Raw genomic sequence first — 14,699 nt, forward strand, 5'->3', positions numbered from 1 at the left:
GAGACAGAAGGACCAGAGAATGAGCTGAGGTAGATGAAAAGCAGAGTGTTAATGTGTATAACAGTGATGCTCAAGGTTGAAGCTAGAAAAAGAAGTCTCAGAGAAAGGGAAAATTGCTCCTTCCTCAAAAACAGTATAATAATTTTTATTTTTGCTAAACTGTTATGCCATTGGACCGGAACAATGGCAGTGACCTGTACCTAATACCTTCAGAGAAAAGCAAAAAACTTCCAAAAATCCCACAATGCACAAGATATTGTACAATACCTTATAATGGAAAAAATTTCTACCCAATCCCAACTGGTGGTCAGTTTATGCCTTAAAGTATGAGAACTGATGGCTCTTGTAAATATTTAATTTAGCTAGATCAGATGCTATTTTTATTCATATAATTTGCTAATCTCTTTTTGAATTTTACTAAACTGTTTGATTTAATAAGAACCTACAGTTCCCAGAGCAACCGTAACCCTGCTTTTTAACACATACTCATTACATGATTAAGTCTTTTTGAAGGAATAATATAGAAAAAATGTTTCTTTTACATCCTTTCCTACCCTATACACTATCTGCCAACCAGTATGTCAAATTGACTGAAGTTATATGATAATGTAATGAAAGACACTATTGTAAATGCACATGGAAAAGGAAACAAAATAACTAGTTGATGCAGGAAACCATATCTCAGAATTTCCAAATTTTTGTGAAAATACAATCTTACCATTACACTAATGTAGCTTTATTGATCTTAATTTATTTGCTTTTAATTTTTTTTTAAAAATTATGGCAAAAAGAAAACATACAATGTATTTTAATAAGTATTTAATAAAAACCATGCTTATTTCAATTTATGATCCTCAAAAATGACTGAATGAATTTTCATTAAAATCCAATCAAACAAAAAACCTGATAAAAAAACATGAGAAAATTCAGCTAGACAAGTTATTTCTTCAGAGAGTTATAAGCCGTTCTTCTAACTGTGAAGTCAACTAGAATTACTGGCTGCTATGAGAATGATCACAGAGTACTACTATATTCATTTTATGATTTTTGAAAACTTAGAGACAGAATCTTGACAGAGTTAATTTTTGTACATTTTTGTAATTGAAGAGTTGGTTCCTAAGATGCTGGGGTCCTGGTTGAGTGCTTAGAAATCTGGGTTGGTAAATAAGATCAGATTTCTCAAAGAAAAACCCCTCAAATGATATAACTGTTTGATCAACAACATATTATAGATAGACAGATTTCCAACAAATTCATAATCTAAATGGAAGGGGAAACTTATACAACTGCTGACTGGTTCAAACTTAGAATACAAAGACCTCAAAGGTGACAAAAATACTCAGTTAAAACTAATGCAGTTTAACTTGATGCATCATTCATACTGAAACCATCAAAAGTAAACTGATTAAACCTGGAAGACTCTGGGCTATTCCAGTGATGTTCTCATCCATCTGGTGATCTCACACTTATGTTCTAGAGCTGTATTCAAATAATTGTGTTTTGAAAGGATATGACAATGAATGCATATTTTTAAATCAGTGATGTGCCTCCTGTGTAATGTTTCTAAACTTCAAGGATTAACAAAAGACAAAATTACATAAGATTGTTATTGGCATTTTAACTGCTAAGAATATCTTCATAAGAACAAGGAAAACTTCCATCTCTAACAGAGACAGGCTCCGATAAGAAAAATTCCAGATTGTAGGATGATAATGATAAGATTGAAAATACTTCAGGACCTATTGGCAATATCTCATCAGAGGCCCTAATTCTTCCTATCATACTTTCTATCTTGTTTTCCCCCCCCCCCCTTTATCTCTTCTGTTCTATGAAGGGTAAGATGATTTTATGAGTTATGTTTAAAGAAAGAAATGTGATGTCTCAGTTTTAGAAATGTGATCTGTGTGCTTATGATGAGTTCTTTCAGTAAACTGATCCATTTTTCAGTGTATGCATTTTAAAAAACTCCAGCAAACATGAAATTAAATAATATAGAGAGACTGACTATAGGATTATCTATTCTTGTGAATATTCAAATCATAGCACTGTGTGTGCTGACTGTAAATAAAGTAATATACTGTGTACGCTCTGCATACCACTTTAAAATGTTCATAACTGCAGACCAAATATCTTCGAACAATGCAAAGCACACATCCTCTTTCAGGACTACATAGATGACAGATTAGAAGTTTAACTCAAACCTGTTTGTGATAGAGCCAAGTGAAAAAAAGAGCATCTAAAAATGTCTTAAGCACTGACAAACTTTCCTCCTGCAACACTAGCTCTGATAACTCAAAATAGCTAAACTGATTTTCACGAAGGTTTCTACAGAAATTTATTTCTCTGCTGAGATCAAACATGAAAAATTTCAATCCCAAAGGTATTTTTTGGGAAAGGTCAAAGCAATTAAAAAGAGGGGTGTAGAATGGAAGTATCAACTATAATAATGTTATTGGGACACTCAAATTAGAACACTCCCCTCTGGCCCCACTCCATGTAGTAATTAGACACAGTGAAAGGATTAAGGGTAGCAAAGGGGAGAATACAGTACCCATAATAAAGGGTTGAGGGGAGGAACCAGCGCTCCACCCCATCCAAGTTGAAGAAAGATTATCCTATATGAAATAGAAATATATAGTTTATTATTAATTAGGTATCTGTAATGACCGAAACACTTGGTATTACGCTTTATAACTTAGCGGTATGTGATACTGTCAATTTTCTTTTAAGTCTAGAGTGCTCTTGAAAAATAAGGTGTTCAAGCCTCAACATCATTTCCCTGGTAAGGGAATCTCAGAAATATCTATTGAATTTTAGGAGTATATTTAAGACATCAATTACTGTTATTTAATTTTACATGTTGAGAAATTGGACTGGAAATTTGAAATACGGTAAATGTTTAAAGCCATCAGCCAGAAATGTGCATAAAACATGCAAAACTGAAAGTTCAATGTGGATAATTTTTAAAAATTGTCTTCTGCCTGCTACTACTTTTCTAATGCAGAAATCAAGCACGGCACAACATGCTTTACTCATTGAAGCTACACACAAACACATGCATTATTATTACCTAAACCAATTAGACAAAGCAATGTATATTTGATTTTCTACATCTAAAATAGCATACAAATTCAGAACTAGTGCAAGAGCATTATGTTACAAAGAATAATAAAAAACTTAACATAAAAGCAATGGGTATATTCAAATCTTAGTTTGCAGGTAATCATCATTAATCTACATGCATTGAGATGTGAACATAACCCTAAATCTGTGACTGAGATTTAATTTAAATGAAAGCAATTCTTTACTTTGCCTTCCAGCATCTGGGTGGAGTTAGGTTTTTTTTGAAGTTCATTGTTTTGAAGTATTAAACACTTCTCAGAATACAATGCAACAACAGAATCCGATTTCAGATGTTCTTATTCTGGCAAAACTCATTCCTGTGCAGGGGGCTAGCACAGTCTATGGAACACTTCAGACCTATATTTACCTAAATGGCTCATAGGCCTTGTGCCAGCCCTCTGCACAAGGAATAATATTTGCAACAGAGAATAACCAAGTTAATCTATAACCGTATCATATACAAATATTAGTGAACAGTGAAATGTATACATTAGAACCAACAGAACGGATTGGATTCATTAGGATTTTACTGACTTGGTAAAAGGTTGAAAAAGCACTTTTTGTTGAAATTTTCACAATCTCCCAATTCACTAAAATAGAAAACAGGACATTCCTAAAAATAGGATCATAATCTAAACTACATTTCTGATATCAGATTTTTCTTTAATTTGGCACAGTTCCAGTAAAATCAATGGGACCATACCAATTTACACCAGCTGAGAACCTGTTAACAGTCTCTTATTTACAGAGGCTTTGTGGAATAAATTTCATTCCTTTCCAGAAAATACTCTGCATCTTTTTGAAGGTGGTGAAAAATCTTAAAACGAAAAAGACACTTGCTGAATCAAAAATCAGCCAGTTTTGCCACAGCTCATTGTAGGTATATGCAATGCAAGAAAGCAAAGAGGTTTAATTTCTCCCCCCCAATTTACTATTTCCTGCAAGCAGACAAAAGAAACACTGGAGTACTTGACCCAACTCTTAGCCTATTACATTTTGCTAATTTATCAATTCACAAATTTATAATTTTAAGGACTTTGTTAAATTAAGACATGGTTATCTGAAACTGAAATTCATGAATCTAGTCATGTTTGAGTTAATAGTTTTTTCTTGTGAAGTCTGAAGTAAAGATATGTAACGTGATGGATACAATTTGAGGACCTCAATTCTAACAATCTGAATTTGATTTCATGATACTAGTGTGGAGTTACCGTATATCTAAATACAATTTAGACCGTACATTGCAAACTGTCTATTTTACTAAATTAGATCTGATTTTGACATTATCAGAAAGCTGCTTCCTCTGATGTTTCCATGAAGTGGAAAAATCATTCTCTTAAAATTAAATAGATTTCAATGACATGCACATTGGGCTAGTTTGTATTCAGCAGCTGCAAGGAATAGAAAATAGTAGACAAAGGAAACGCTAAGTAAAAAGAGACCATTTCTTGTGTAAGATGGAGAACAGTGATTCTAACTTACTCAAAATAGGAACTAAATATAATGTGTGTGTAGTACTGAATAACTGGATTTTTCCTGGAGTCAACAGAATAGTTATTTTACAATAAATTATCTCATCAAGAAAAATAATCCAGAAAAATAATTCATATTTTTTCTCATGTGTCCATCAGCCACTGACAGAAATAGATGCAAAACTACTAACTGGGCCAAATTCAACGCTGGTGCGATCGAGTGAACTTCAACAGAGTTACAACAAAGCTGAATTTGGAGCTTTATTTTTAATGAAAATACAAAAGATCTGAATTTGTAACAAGGAAGGTACTTTTTTAAACTGGTGCTGAATCAGATTCTTGTAGAAACCTTGTGGTATGTTTATCAGCACCAAATTGTACAAAATCCACTCATCTTGAACTCATTTTTAGAAAATCTGTTAAGAGTTAATATATTTATTTCTCTGATTATTTCTGTATCCTTAAAGAAAAACTCCTGAGATTGGCTAGAAAGTAAAGTAACTGGAATGAACACAACTAAAGTATGATATTGCATATGGATTTAGGTGAGCTGATAAAGCCTTTTGCTTATCTTTTAGATACTCAGTAGATAAGAGGATAGTACAGCCTTTCTGCATGGATTTGTCATTCCTTATTCTGCATGCATTGTTTCTTTTTAGGCATGCATTATTTCAGGTTCTTTCATTTTGTCTTACCCGCATCCCTTCAAATCGCGACAAGGCTCTCAGAGGTCTCAAAGCTCTTAGTGTCCTAAGGGACTTAATGGCACCAAGTTCCGAGTAACCTAATGCATTCGCTGTTAAGCTAACCAAGGAGACCTACATAAAAAACAAAAAAGCAAAAATTACTCATTTTGTACATATCACTATATATCCCATAGATGTGCGTTACAGCCTTCTCAAGTAGGATCTAAGTTGGAGCACTTTCTTCAGAAATCTTTCTTCAGAAATCTTTCTGTAGCCTGGAGAACATCTTTTAAATTAAGGAAAAAAGTAGGAGAAAAAGGAAGGAGTAGCATAAAGGAATTAAAGGAGAAATAGGGGAATAATGCCATAAGATACCCATTGATGAATACTGGCTGATACAAGGAAGCATAAATATTTTGTATTCTCATATCTTGTTTGTGATACACTAAGATTTGAAGGAAAAGAAAAATTCTTATACACAAAAAAAACCCTACAGAGGAAATTAAAGTGAATCTACACTGTTTGTCAGTCTAGGTACTGATCTTACTCTTACACATTAAAATTTTGAGAACATTCTTTGAACCATTATAATGGCCATTTGATTGTATTTGAGAGCCACAGTCAATAGGGAAATGATAGAAATCTGTTCAGAATTTACAATATTATTGATCAACAGCTGATGAAGCAAGAATGATCCTCTGTAAATTGGTATGAAAGATCAGTCCCACAGCTGATTCACTTCTTTTCACTGACCATTCATTCTCCCTGACTTGCTCACTTTCCATGCTCTATAGGTTGACATGATCATGGCTTACATGCTCTAAAGTAGAGAGAAGAGATGCTAAAAGAGTACTTGAACAATGATGATATAAAGCTCTCAAAAATAATAATTATTTAAAGAAGTCCAGTAAAGCAACAGATTGAGGAAAGAGTTCTTTATTACATACGTTGAAAATCCAGTTTTATCTTCCAATGCTTTAGAGTTGTCTGTAGTAGCCTTGCCCCAGCTTGCACTCCCAAGCCCTGGGAGAGGAGACGCAAATGATGTTCTGAATGACAAGGTCTGCAATACTGAGGTGGCGGCAGCACTGGGAGAGTCCAGGGAGCAGTGCAGAGTCCTGGTCCTGTGCAGGGAGCCTGCCACTTGCCTGGTATGGCAGTGAGAGAGAGGAGCCGCCAGCCGTGAGCAGTGGCAGATTGTTGAGGACTGGTTGCTGTGTGCTACTGGGTGCATGGAACAGGACCCCTGAAGTGCTGGAGGCAGTAGGAAGCAGTGGGCACCAGGGGAGTGGGGAGCGGCCCCCATGGGGGCAATTGTCATCCCTCTTTACAATGCTGGGTGCCTGCGGTAGCAATGGTACATTTGTTTGTTCTTGATTGGAAGATATGAACTGATTGGGGAACGTTTTGGGGCGGAGATTTGAAGTGTTTGTGCCTAGGATAAGATCATAGCAAAAGGTTGTAGTCTGAAAGAGTGGTCTGAGGGCAGAAGGAGCTGGGCTGAATTACCTAAATTTACTAGCAATGGTTAAAACCCATCAGTAAGCCCACAAATCTTGGTGACGTGGTGCCTCTGCCTCCACCATAAGTGCTCCCATCCATCCCCTCACTCACTCTAAAATTATGGATTTGATATCTCCCTTTCTAGCGAAGAGGATGGATTTGTGGGGGGTCAGATACTATCTTGTAAGGACTGGAGATCATGACCACCATACGGTCTGAGCCCTTCGGGTCTTTGTTCTAATTCTTATACAAAGACTGATGTGGAGGTTGCCCGAATCAAGGCCAAGTCAGTTTCCCCAGGATAATGATGTAGATGAACTTTTTAACTCTCTTTTGAAATCTACCCCTAGATTGTCAGATCTTTTTGATGGATCTGCAGAATCAAATGCAAACTTTTCATCACACACTGCCCCTGGTCATGAACAATGTATAAGGCTGGGAAAGCTTATTGGTAAAATGTTTACTGACATTTCTGAAATCAAAAAATCTTAATTGATTTCAAGGTCATGCTGGGGGGCCTATGGCAGATACAGCAAGAGTTTAAATACACTAAAGAAAATTGTTTAACAGTTTGTGTGTTTTCAGTAGCTACAAAGCTGAATAGTGGGCTTGATCTCCCTCCTGCACATAATCAGAGCAGTGGTTCTGAGGTAGGTGTTTTGGGTAATGATATTGAAATAGTATTTTATTCCTGTATCCCCTTCTGCCATACCCCTTTCCAGGCATGTGTCCTGTGAGCCCATGCTCATGGTTCTAGATATTCATTCTTGCCTGGATAAAAGCTCCTCATTGTCTGAAGACGAACTTGATGAACAATCAACAGACACATAGACTTCCTTCTCAGAGCAACTCTCAACATAATCTGACACAAAGTCACTATCATCTACTACACTATCATCACAAATCATTTTTATAAGGTTGGAAATAGAATATTGTGCCCATTTGTTCGCCATCTTGAATTGTGCAACACAAAAAATCCCCTTAAGAGTCTCCTGAGTCTGCAGTATTTGGAGCACAATAACTAGACAGAAAAGCCTCTTACGAGTGTCAAGCAAAGATATCCAGCATCCGTCCACTCTGTTGAGAATACCTAACAAGCCCAGATTTGAAGGAACCAACATCCTTGAAGTACCTTCTACCTTAGGATGACTGTATGCAGCAACCACCATCACTGCAAGGCATTATCAATTAGCATACGCACGGTCCTAAAACAGCCTACTTGGATGGTCACTAGTTCATGAGTTATCGTAACACACATGTTCATGGGGTACAATATTATCCCACAAACGCATTATCAGTTAGCATATGCAAATTAAATTTATGTAAAAAAATCCCAGCTTGCTTACCACTATTAGAATACAAGATACTCTCACTAGAAGCAAACGTGTACATAGAACTAAAAACCCAGGATAACAGTGCAACACATTTGCTGAATTGTGTGTATGTGCTTAGGTGACAACGCCCTAAAACAGCATAGTTGGAGGGCCACTAGTTCATGAGTAATTGCAACATATATGCTTGCAGGATGAGGGCTAGTGTACTTCAATGTATTAAATTAACCTATTAATATATAATGCTGTAAATAACACAGGATCAATAAATAAAGGATTTATCTCTCCTGCCCATGATCCATCATAGCATAACACAGCATAGCACAGCAGGATTGGAAAAGTTAGCCAACCCTTGAAGGGAAGAATGAACTCATCTTGCCTAATTTCAAACACAGACCTCATGAGTTCGATGATGGATTTGGACTGAAGGGCTTATTGAAGTTGCTGCACCTGTACTACAGGTGTAGTCTTTGTTCCCTACATAGCCGCTCTGTAGCTACATGCTGGCACTTGTGCAATGGAAGTTCAGATATCAAATGTTTTTATTTTTAGGAAAGTATGTTAATATCTTTTCTGTTCTGTTCCACTGAAATCAGTGCAAAATTCCCATTTACTTCAATGGAGCTAGGACTTCACCCACAATGATCATAATCAACTTTATTAAAAATATAACATGTTGTGCAGGTTCAAAAAAATGGCAAAAAGCGGGGCGGGAGGTAGAATATTTCCTTCTATATTGCAGCAATATGGCTTCAGTGTTCTCCAGAATCTCATTTTACTCTGAGTAAGGAATGCATCAAGAAGGCTTTCATTTTCCCACAGCACTAATTAAGGATTTTGGACAAATTTAAGAGGAGATCTAGGATTTCACAATCTATTACACTGTAAGATGTAGCTCCTTCATATGTTGTAACTGCATGCCCAATCCATTTAGCAGCTGTGCACATCCTAAGCAATTACTTCATAGCCCTTGGAATTTGGTGGATGTGCTATCATCATCTAAAGGTTTTGATGCTACTCAATGGTCAGAAGGTGTGTTAAAGAGCATTTCAGACTGCATTTTCCTTTCCCCTGTGATGTATATACATTATAGATGACTGAATCATTAGTCTGTACTCAGAATAAACTGATGCTATTAAATGGTCATGTAACAGCAATTATATCAAATACAAGTTGAAATATTATTAAAATATTAATAACAACAAATGCAAATTCTAACCAATCAACTTGCACAATATCAAAAAGTAGGAAAAAGTATAAAGACAGAAGCAAAATTCAACTAAATAATAATAATAACTGGTTACTTACCTAACCTTACATTAGCTGTGGCTCTTCAAGGCATGTTGTCCATATATATGCTACTCTACTTGCACATGCGTCCCTTATGTTTGAGATCAGAATCTTTTGCCCAGCAGTGTCCTGGGGCTGTACATTCACCATGAGTGTCTTCATGCCCTGTGCTGAGGGCATAAAAGGGAAACAGCCCCAACCACCACTCTGTTCCTTCACCAATACAGAATCCAGAGGTTAAAGGACTCCATGGTAGTATGGAAGGAAGGTGGGTCATGGAATACATATTGACAGCATACCTCAAAGAACCACAGTTAGTGTAAGGTAAGTAACTGTTTCTTTTTCTTTGAGAGTTACTCACAAGCAATGATGCGATACAAGGAAGGAGGATACACTGGGGGTATCTAAAATGGATAACTCATAACAGGATTTAAGGCAGGTAGACATCATTTAGAAAGTCTCTGGGTTGATATGGCCTGGGCCTTCAATCTGTCTGCAAATGCAACAAAGAGTCTTGGGGAAACTCGAAATGGCTTGGTTCTACGCAGTTAGAATGATAATGCCCTAAGGACATGCAGAGTGTCTTGTCTGGCCTCTTCCTGATTAGAATGTGGTTTCGGGAAGAAAACTGGTAAATGGAACATTTGGTTCATGTGAAAAACTGTTACTACCTTAGATAAGAATTTGGGATGGGACCTAAGGGTAACCATGTCCCTATGGAACACCGAATATGGAGGGTCTGCCATAAGAACCAAATATTGGATGAGTGAACAGGTTACTCAAAGCTGGTGAATGGGACCTGGTACCTCTTACCTGTCTCCTTAAAGGTCAGTGTTACTGATGCTAGGGTCTGCCAGATAAGCTTTACTGACTCTAATAAGGCTTCATTAATAGGTAATGCCAGACAACCATGTAAAGAGGTATGGAGTATAAGAACATAAGAACGGCCATACTGGGTCAGACCAAAGGTCCATCTAGCCCAGTATCCTGTCTACCGACAGTGGCCAATGCCAGGTGCCCCAGAGGGAGTGAACCTAACAGGTAATGATCAAGTGATCTCTCTCCTGCCATCCATCTCCACCCTCTGACAAACAGAGGCTAGGGACACCATTCCTTACCTATCCTGGCTAATAGCCATTAATGGACTTAACTTCCATGAATTTATCCAGTTCTCTTTTAAACGCTGTTATAGTCCTAGCCTTCACAACCTCCTCAGGCAAGGAGTTCCACAAGTTGACTGTGCACTGTGTGAAGAAAATATATGGAGATATACCTAGCTCATAGAACTGAAAGGGAGCCTGAAAGATCATCGAGTCCAGTGGGGCCTTCACTAGCAGGACCAAGTACTGATTTTGCCCCAGATCCCTAAGTGGCCCCCTCAAGGATTGAACTCACAACCCTGGGTTTAGCAGGCCAATGCTCAAACCACTGAGCTATCCCTCCCCCATGTTCATGTTTAAATGTCTTTGGAACTCTCCTCTACCATCATTACGGGGATTTCTAGAGAAACAGCTATACATCTGAGCAACTCTTGAAAATTCCTGTAATCATCTGGGTGACATAGTACTGTACAGATGGAACAACTGCCTCATCCAGGGATGAGGAAGATATAGCAGCTGGTATGGTTTGTTTCTCCATTTGAGCGTGCTTCTCTTAAGACAATTCTAGTGATTCCAGCTAATGAATTGCCACCTGAGACAAGTATCTGGGGGGGGGGCGCAGGGGAGGAGGTTGTCACCCTAGGAAGCTGTACTGATGAAGGTTGTCTCATGTGGTATGAGCCCCAAAGGGTCCAATAGGGACAGGACTATTATATAGATAAGGACCTGGGGGGCTAGGGAGGAGGGTGCTAAGACATATGCCTGTTTAGATAACCCCTATATGACTGGGTTATGTAGGAAGCTCTCGATCCTCTTTCTGATATATAAGGGGCTCTTGTGGAATATATCGGGGATCCGTCACCATTTTTGTTGAGAATCACACGAGGAGAAGGAACATTTCTTATCCAGAAGAGGGGCTACCCTATCTGGGGTACCTGAATGCATCACAACACAGTGTTAGCTGGTGCCTCAGAGGCACTTGGTACCACAATAGCAGTCACAGTTAGTTTCATGGGGGGAATATTCAGCACAATAGAAAGCAGTGGAGACCCATAGGGCATGTCTACACTGCCCTTCAATTCGGACTAAGGGAGTGTGAATAGCAGCATGCACCAAAGTCCTGAGCTGTAACTCTCCCACGTGGACACTGAAAACAGGACAGCGTAGACATGCCCACAGATTCACACATTGTAAAGGAACCACTATGATAATCTATTCTGAACTTCTGTATAATACTGGTCATGGATTTCCCTGAATTAATTCCTCAGTCTCCTCCATCATTTGCAGATCTTCTGGTACAGCAAAGATCCTTGGTACAGAGAGTGATGATGCCATAAACCTTGGTGTGGAAGTGGGCGTCACTGGGGTGGATGGTGCCAAAATAAATAGTCCCAAACTAGCCAGCATCAAGATGAGCAGTACTGTAAAAACTGATGCCAAAGGGATTGACGCCAAAGTGAGCAGTGCTGGGGCAGAAATCGGTACCATGGACTTAGTACTCAACCCAATCAATCTTGATCCTTGAGGCTGTGCCAAGGATGCTGTACTGTGTTCCCTCAGTGCTCCAGTACATGATTCGGGCCATGAAGACCCCCTCAAATGGAAGTGAGGAGGTGATTTATTTTGCCTGGGATTTCCAATGTGGATATGTCCTTATGTTTCCAGAGAAGCAATGCTCCTTTTTTCTCTGAGGATCACTCAGTCCTATCTCAATCAGTAGTCATGGCAGTCTTAGAAGATGGGGTTCAGGAGACAGCTGCTGACCCACAATGGTCTAAACTACCTGCATGAAGCAGTCTAACAAGAATAGCTTAAGGTGCTCTTCTTTTCCCTCTTGAGTCCCTTTGGAATAGGACTTACAAATAGAGCATTTACTGGGGATATGACTCTTCCTGAGGTAGAAAAGGCATTTAGTGCAGTCATCATTCCAAGGGATAGCTCTTAAATCCTGGGAATTTAGGCTCAGACATGGCTAAGTCATGGTACTGAGAAAATTCTTCTCTTGTCAAAAATAAAACAAAATAGCTCACTATGAAAAAATTACCAATGGGCAAGCTATCCTAGCACATTAAACCTACACACTCTATTATATACAAATATTTACACAAAATTTTAGGAAAAAGGTGCAAGAGTTCGTGGACACTGTGGAGTTCTATTCTGCAGCCACGGGCAGTAAAAAGTAACTGAGTGACAGAAGCTGCTGCTTCATCTTTTATGCCATTGGTGAGATGCACAAGGACATCTAGGGCAAGTTTACCCTCCCGCACTACATCGGCAAAGCTGCACAGATGCAGCTGCACCGCTGTAGCGTGTCTTTTGAAGATGTGCTGTACTGACGGGAGAGCACTGTCCAGTTGGCATAATTATTCCACCTCCACAAGAGGCAGAAACTATGTCAGCGGGAGAGCGTCTCCCGCTGACATAGTGTGGTGTGGATAGTGCTTAGGTAGATGTAACTTACAATGCTTGGGGAAGGTGTCTTTTTCACACCACTGAATGACGTAAGTTACATCGAGTTAAGCGGTAGTGTAGACCAGCCCTTAGGGTGCATGCACAGTCCCAACTGACATTACTGGCCAGCTGATTCCGATCTTGGTCACATAGAACACACATGCACTGATAGTGGAATATATCTGGACAGCATTTGAAGAACTACAGGATTCTGGTCAAATCTTGAGTTCCTATGTGACTTTTAAAGAATTTTTGCCTACAATACTTTGCTTATTAAATATAAATTATTTTGGCATGGCTAATATCAAGAGTATAAATATTATGTTAATGAGTTCTACAAAAAGGAGACAGTAAAAGAAATATAAAAGAATACTTAGAAAATATATCACATACATCAACAATTAGGAAGTCCAGCCAGCACCAAGCATTAGTGAAGTATGTTTGATAGCCATATGCCACCCACTTGAGCAGCATTTCCAGAATAAAGATGTAAGTGAAAACCTTGTCAGCATATTCCAGCATGGTCTTGATAGTCTTGCGCTGCTCTATATATATGTCTTCAAAAGCCTAAAAACAAAAATATTCAAATGTGTTTAGTGTTCAGTAATGTTATAGTGTGTAGTTTAGGTTGCAAAGACAAAGAAAATAAAAAAACTGAAATATTCTCTCCCTAAATACAAAGTCGGGGGGCCTGAGCTTTCTCCGACTTTTCTTTCTCAGATAAAAAACAGGGTTGTGTACTGTATTTGTCCATAGGTAAATCATATAGAATGCAGCCTATTAGGTTTTATTCTTATCTGTTGATTGATTTATCTATGGTATTTATATGTTTACTATAGTGATTACTATAGTGTCTGATTGCCTCATGATCATTAATGAATTTATCTTCACAATACCCTTATGAGGTAGGGAAGTACTATTATCTATTATCCCCATTTTCCAGATGGGGAAACTAAGACACAAAAAGACTATGGGCTAGATTTTTAAAGATATTTAGCACGTAGTGGGTTTTTCAAAAGCATTATGAGCACCTAACGCTCATGGGTGTTAGGCAAGCCTGGATTCTAGGATCCTGCAAGTTAGAAGGGTCCCAGAGCTCGGGCTCCAGTCTGAGTCTGGAAGTCTACACAGCAATGAAACAGCCCCACAGCCTGAGCCCCGCATGCCTGAGTCAACTTGCACGGATCAGGCACAGGTGTCTAGTTGCTATGTAGACATACCTTAAGTGACTTGGCCACAGTCACAAAGAAAGTTGTGGCAGAGCAAGAAATTCAACCCAGGTCTCCTAAGTCTCTGACTAGCACCCTGCCCACTGGATCATCTTCTGAAAATAAATAACTTAGGTGGTTTGTGAGTGATTCATACTTCTGCAAGTTTCACAAGCATAAGGTGACAGTACTATGTGAAATTATGTGAATTTTTTCCAAACATGGTGATGGAAATTCATCTTAGCCAGTCATCCTGCCAACATGTCCTTCCCTTGCGAGTTGTTTCCAGTGACTTCCTTTCTCCATTCATTAGGAGACTGATCCAAAGCTCACTGAAGTAAATAGAAGCCTTTCTATTGACTTCAATGTGCTTTGAATCAAGTCCTAGAGGTAAAAATACCACTTTTTTATATCATGTTCAGTATAAAATTGTTTATTAAATTGTTATATTGGTATTAAATAAAACAAAAGCTGGATGGTATTTATGGGCTTTAGTTCATGCCAGACAAAAGCCTTGGATTTTGTTTTATTTGAA

At 38.3% G+C, this 14,699-nt stretch overlaps 1 protein-coding gene across 14 annotated transcripts in view; it reads right to left on the bottom strand.

Moving 5' to 3' along the window:
- The window catches only part of LOC135885551 (sodium channel protein type 1 subunit alpha), a 111,635-nt gene that overhangs the window by 34,249 nt on the left and 62,687 nt on the right, over positions 1–14,699 (bottom strand). For 12 of the 14 annotated variants that reach the window (XM_065413343.1, XM_065413349.1, XM_065413347.1 and 9 more), the window contains 2 exons: positions 13,350–13,523; positions 5,291–5,413 (listed from right to left, as the gene is read on the bottom strand). In XM_065413343.1, coding sequence (XP_065269415.1) covers positions 5,291–5,413; positions 13,350–13,523 — 297 coding nt within the window. The remainder of the gene's footprint in view (positions 1–5,290; positions 5,414–13,349; positions 13,524–14,699) is intronic. The other 2 variants (XM_065413344.1, XM_065413346.1) reach the window with 1 other exon arrangement.

This window comes from Emys orbicularis, chromosome 11 (assembly GCF_028017835.1).
Source record: "Emys orbicularis isolate rEmyOrb1 chromosome 11, rEmyOrb1.hap1, whole genome shotgun sequence".
NCBI classification, from domain to species: Eukaryota; Metazoa; Chordata; order Testudines; family Emydidae; genus Emys; species Emys orbicularis.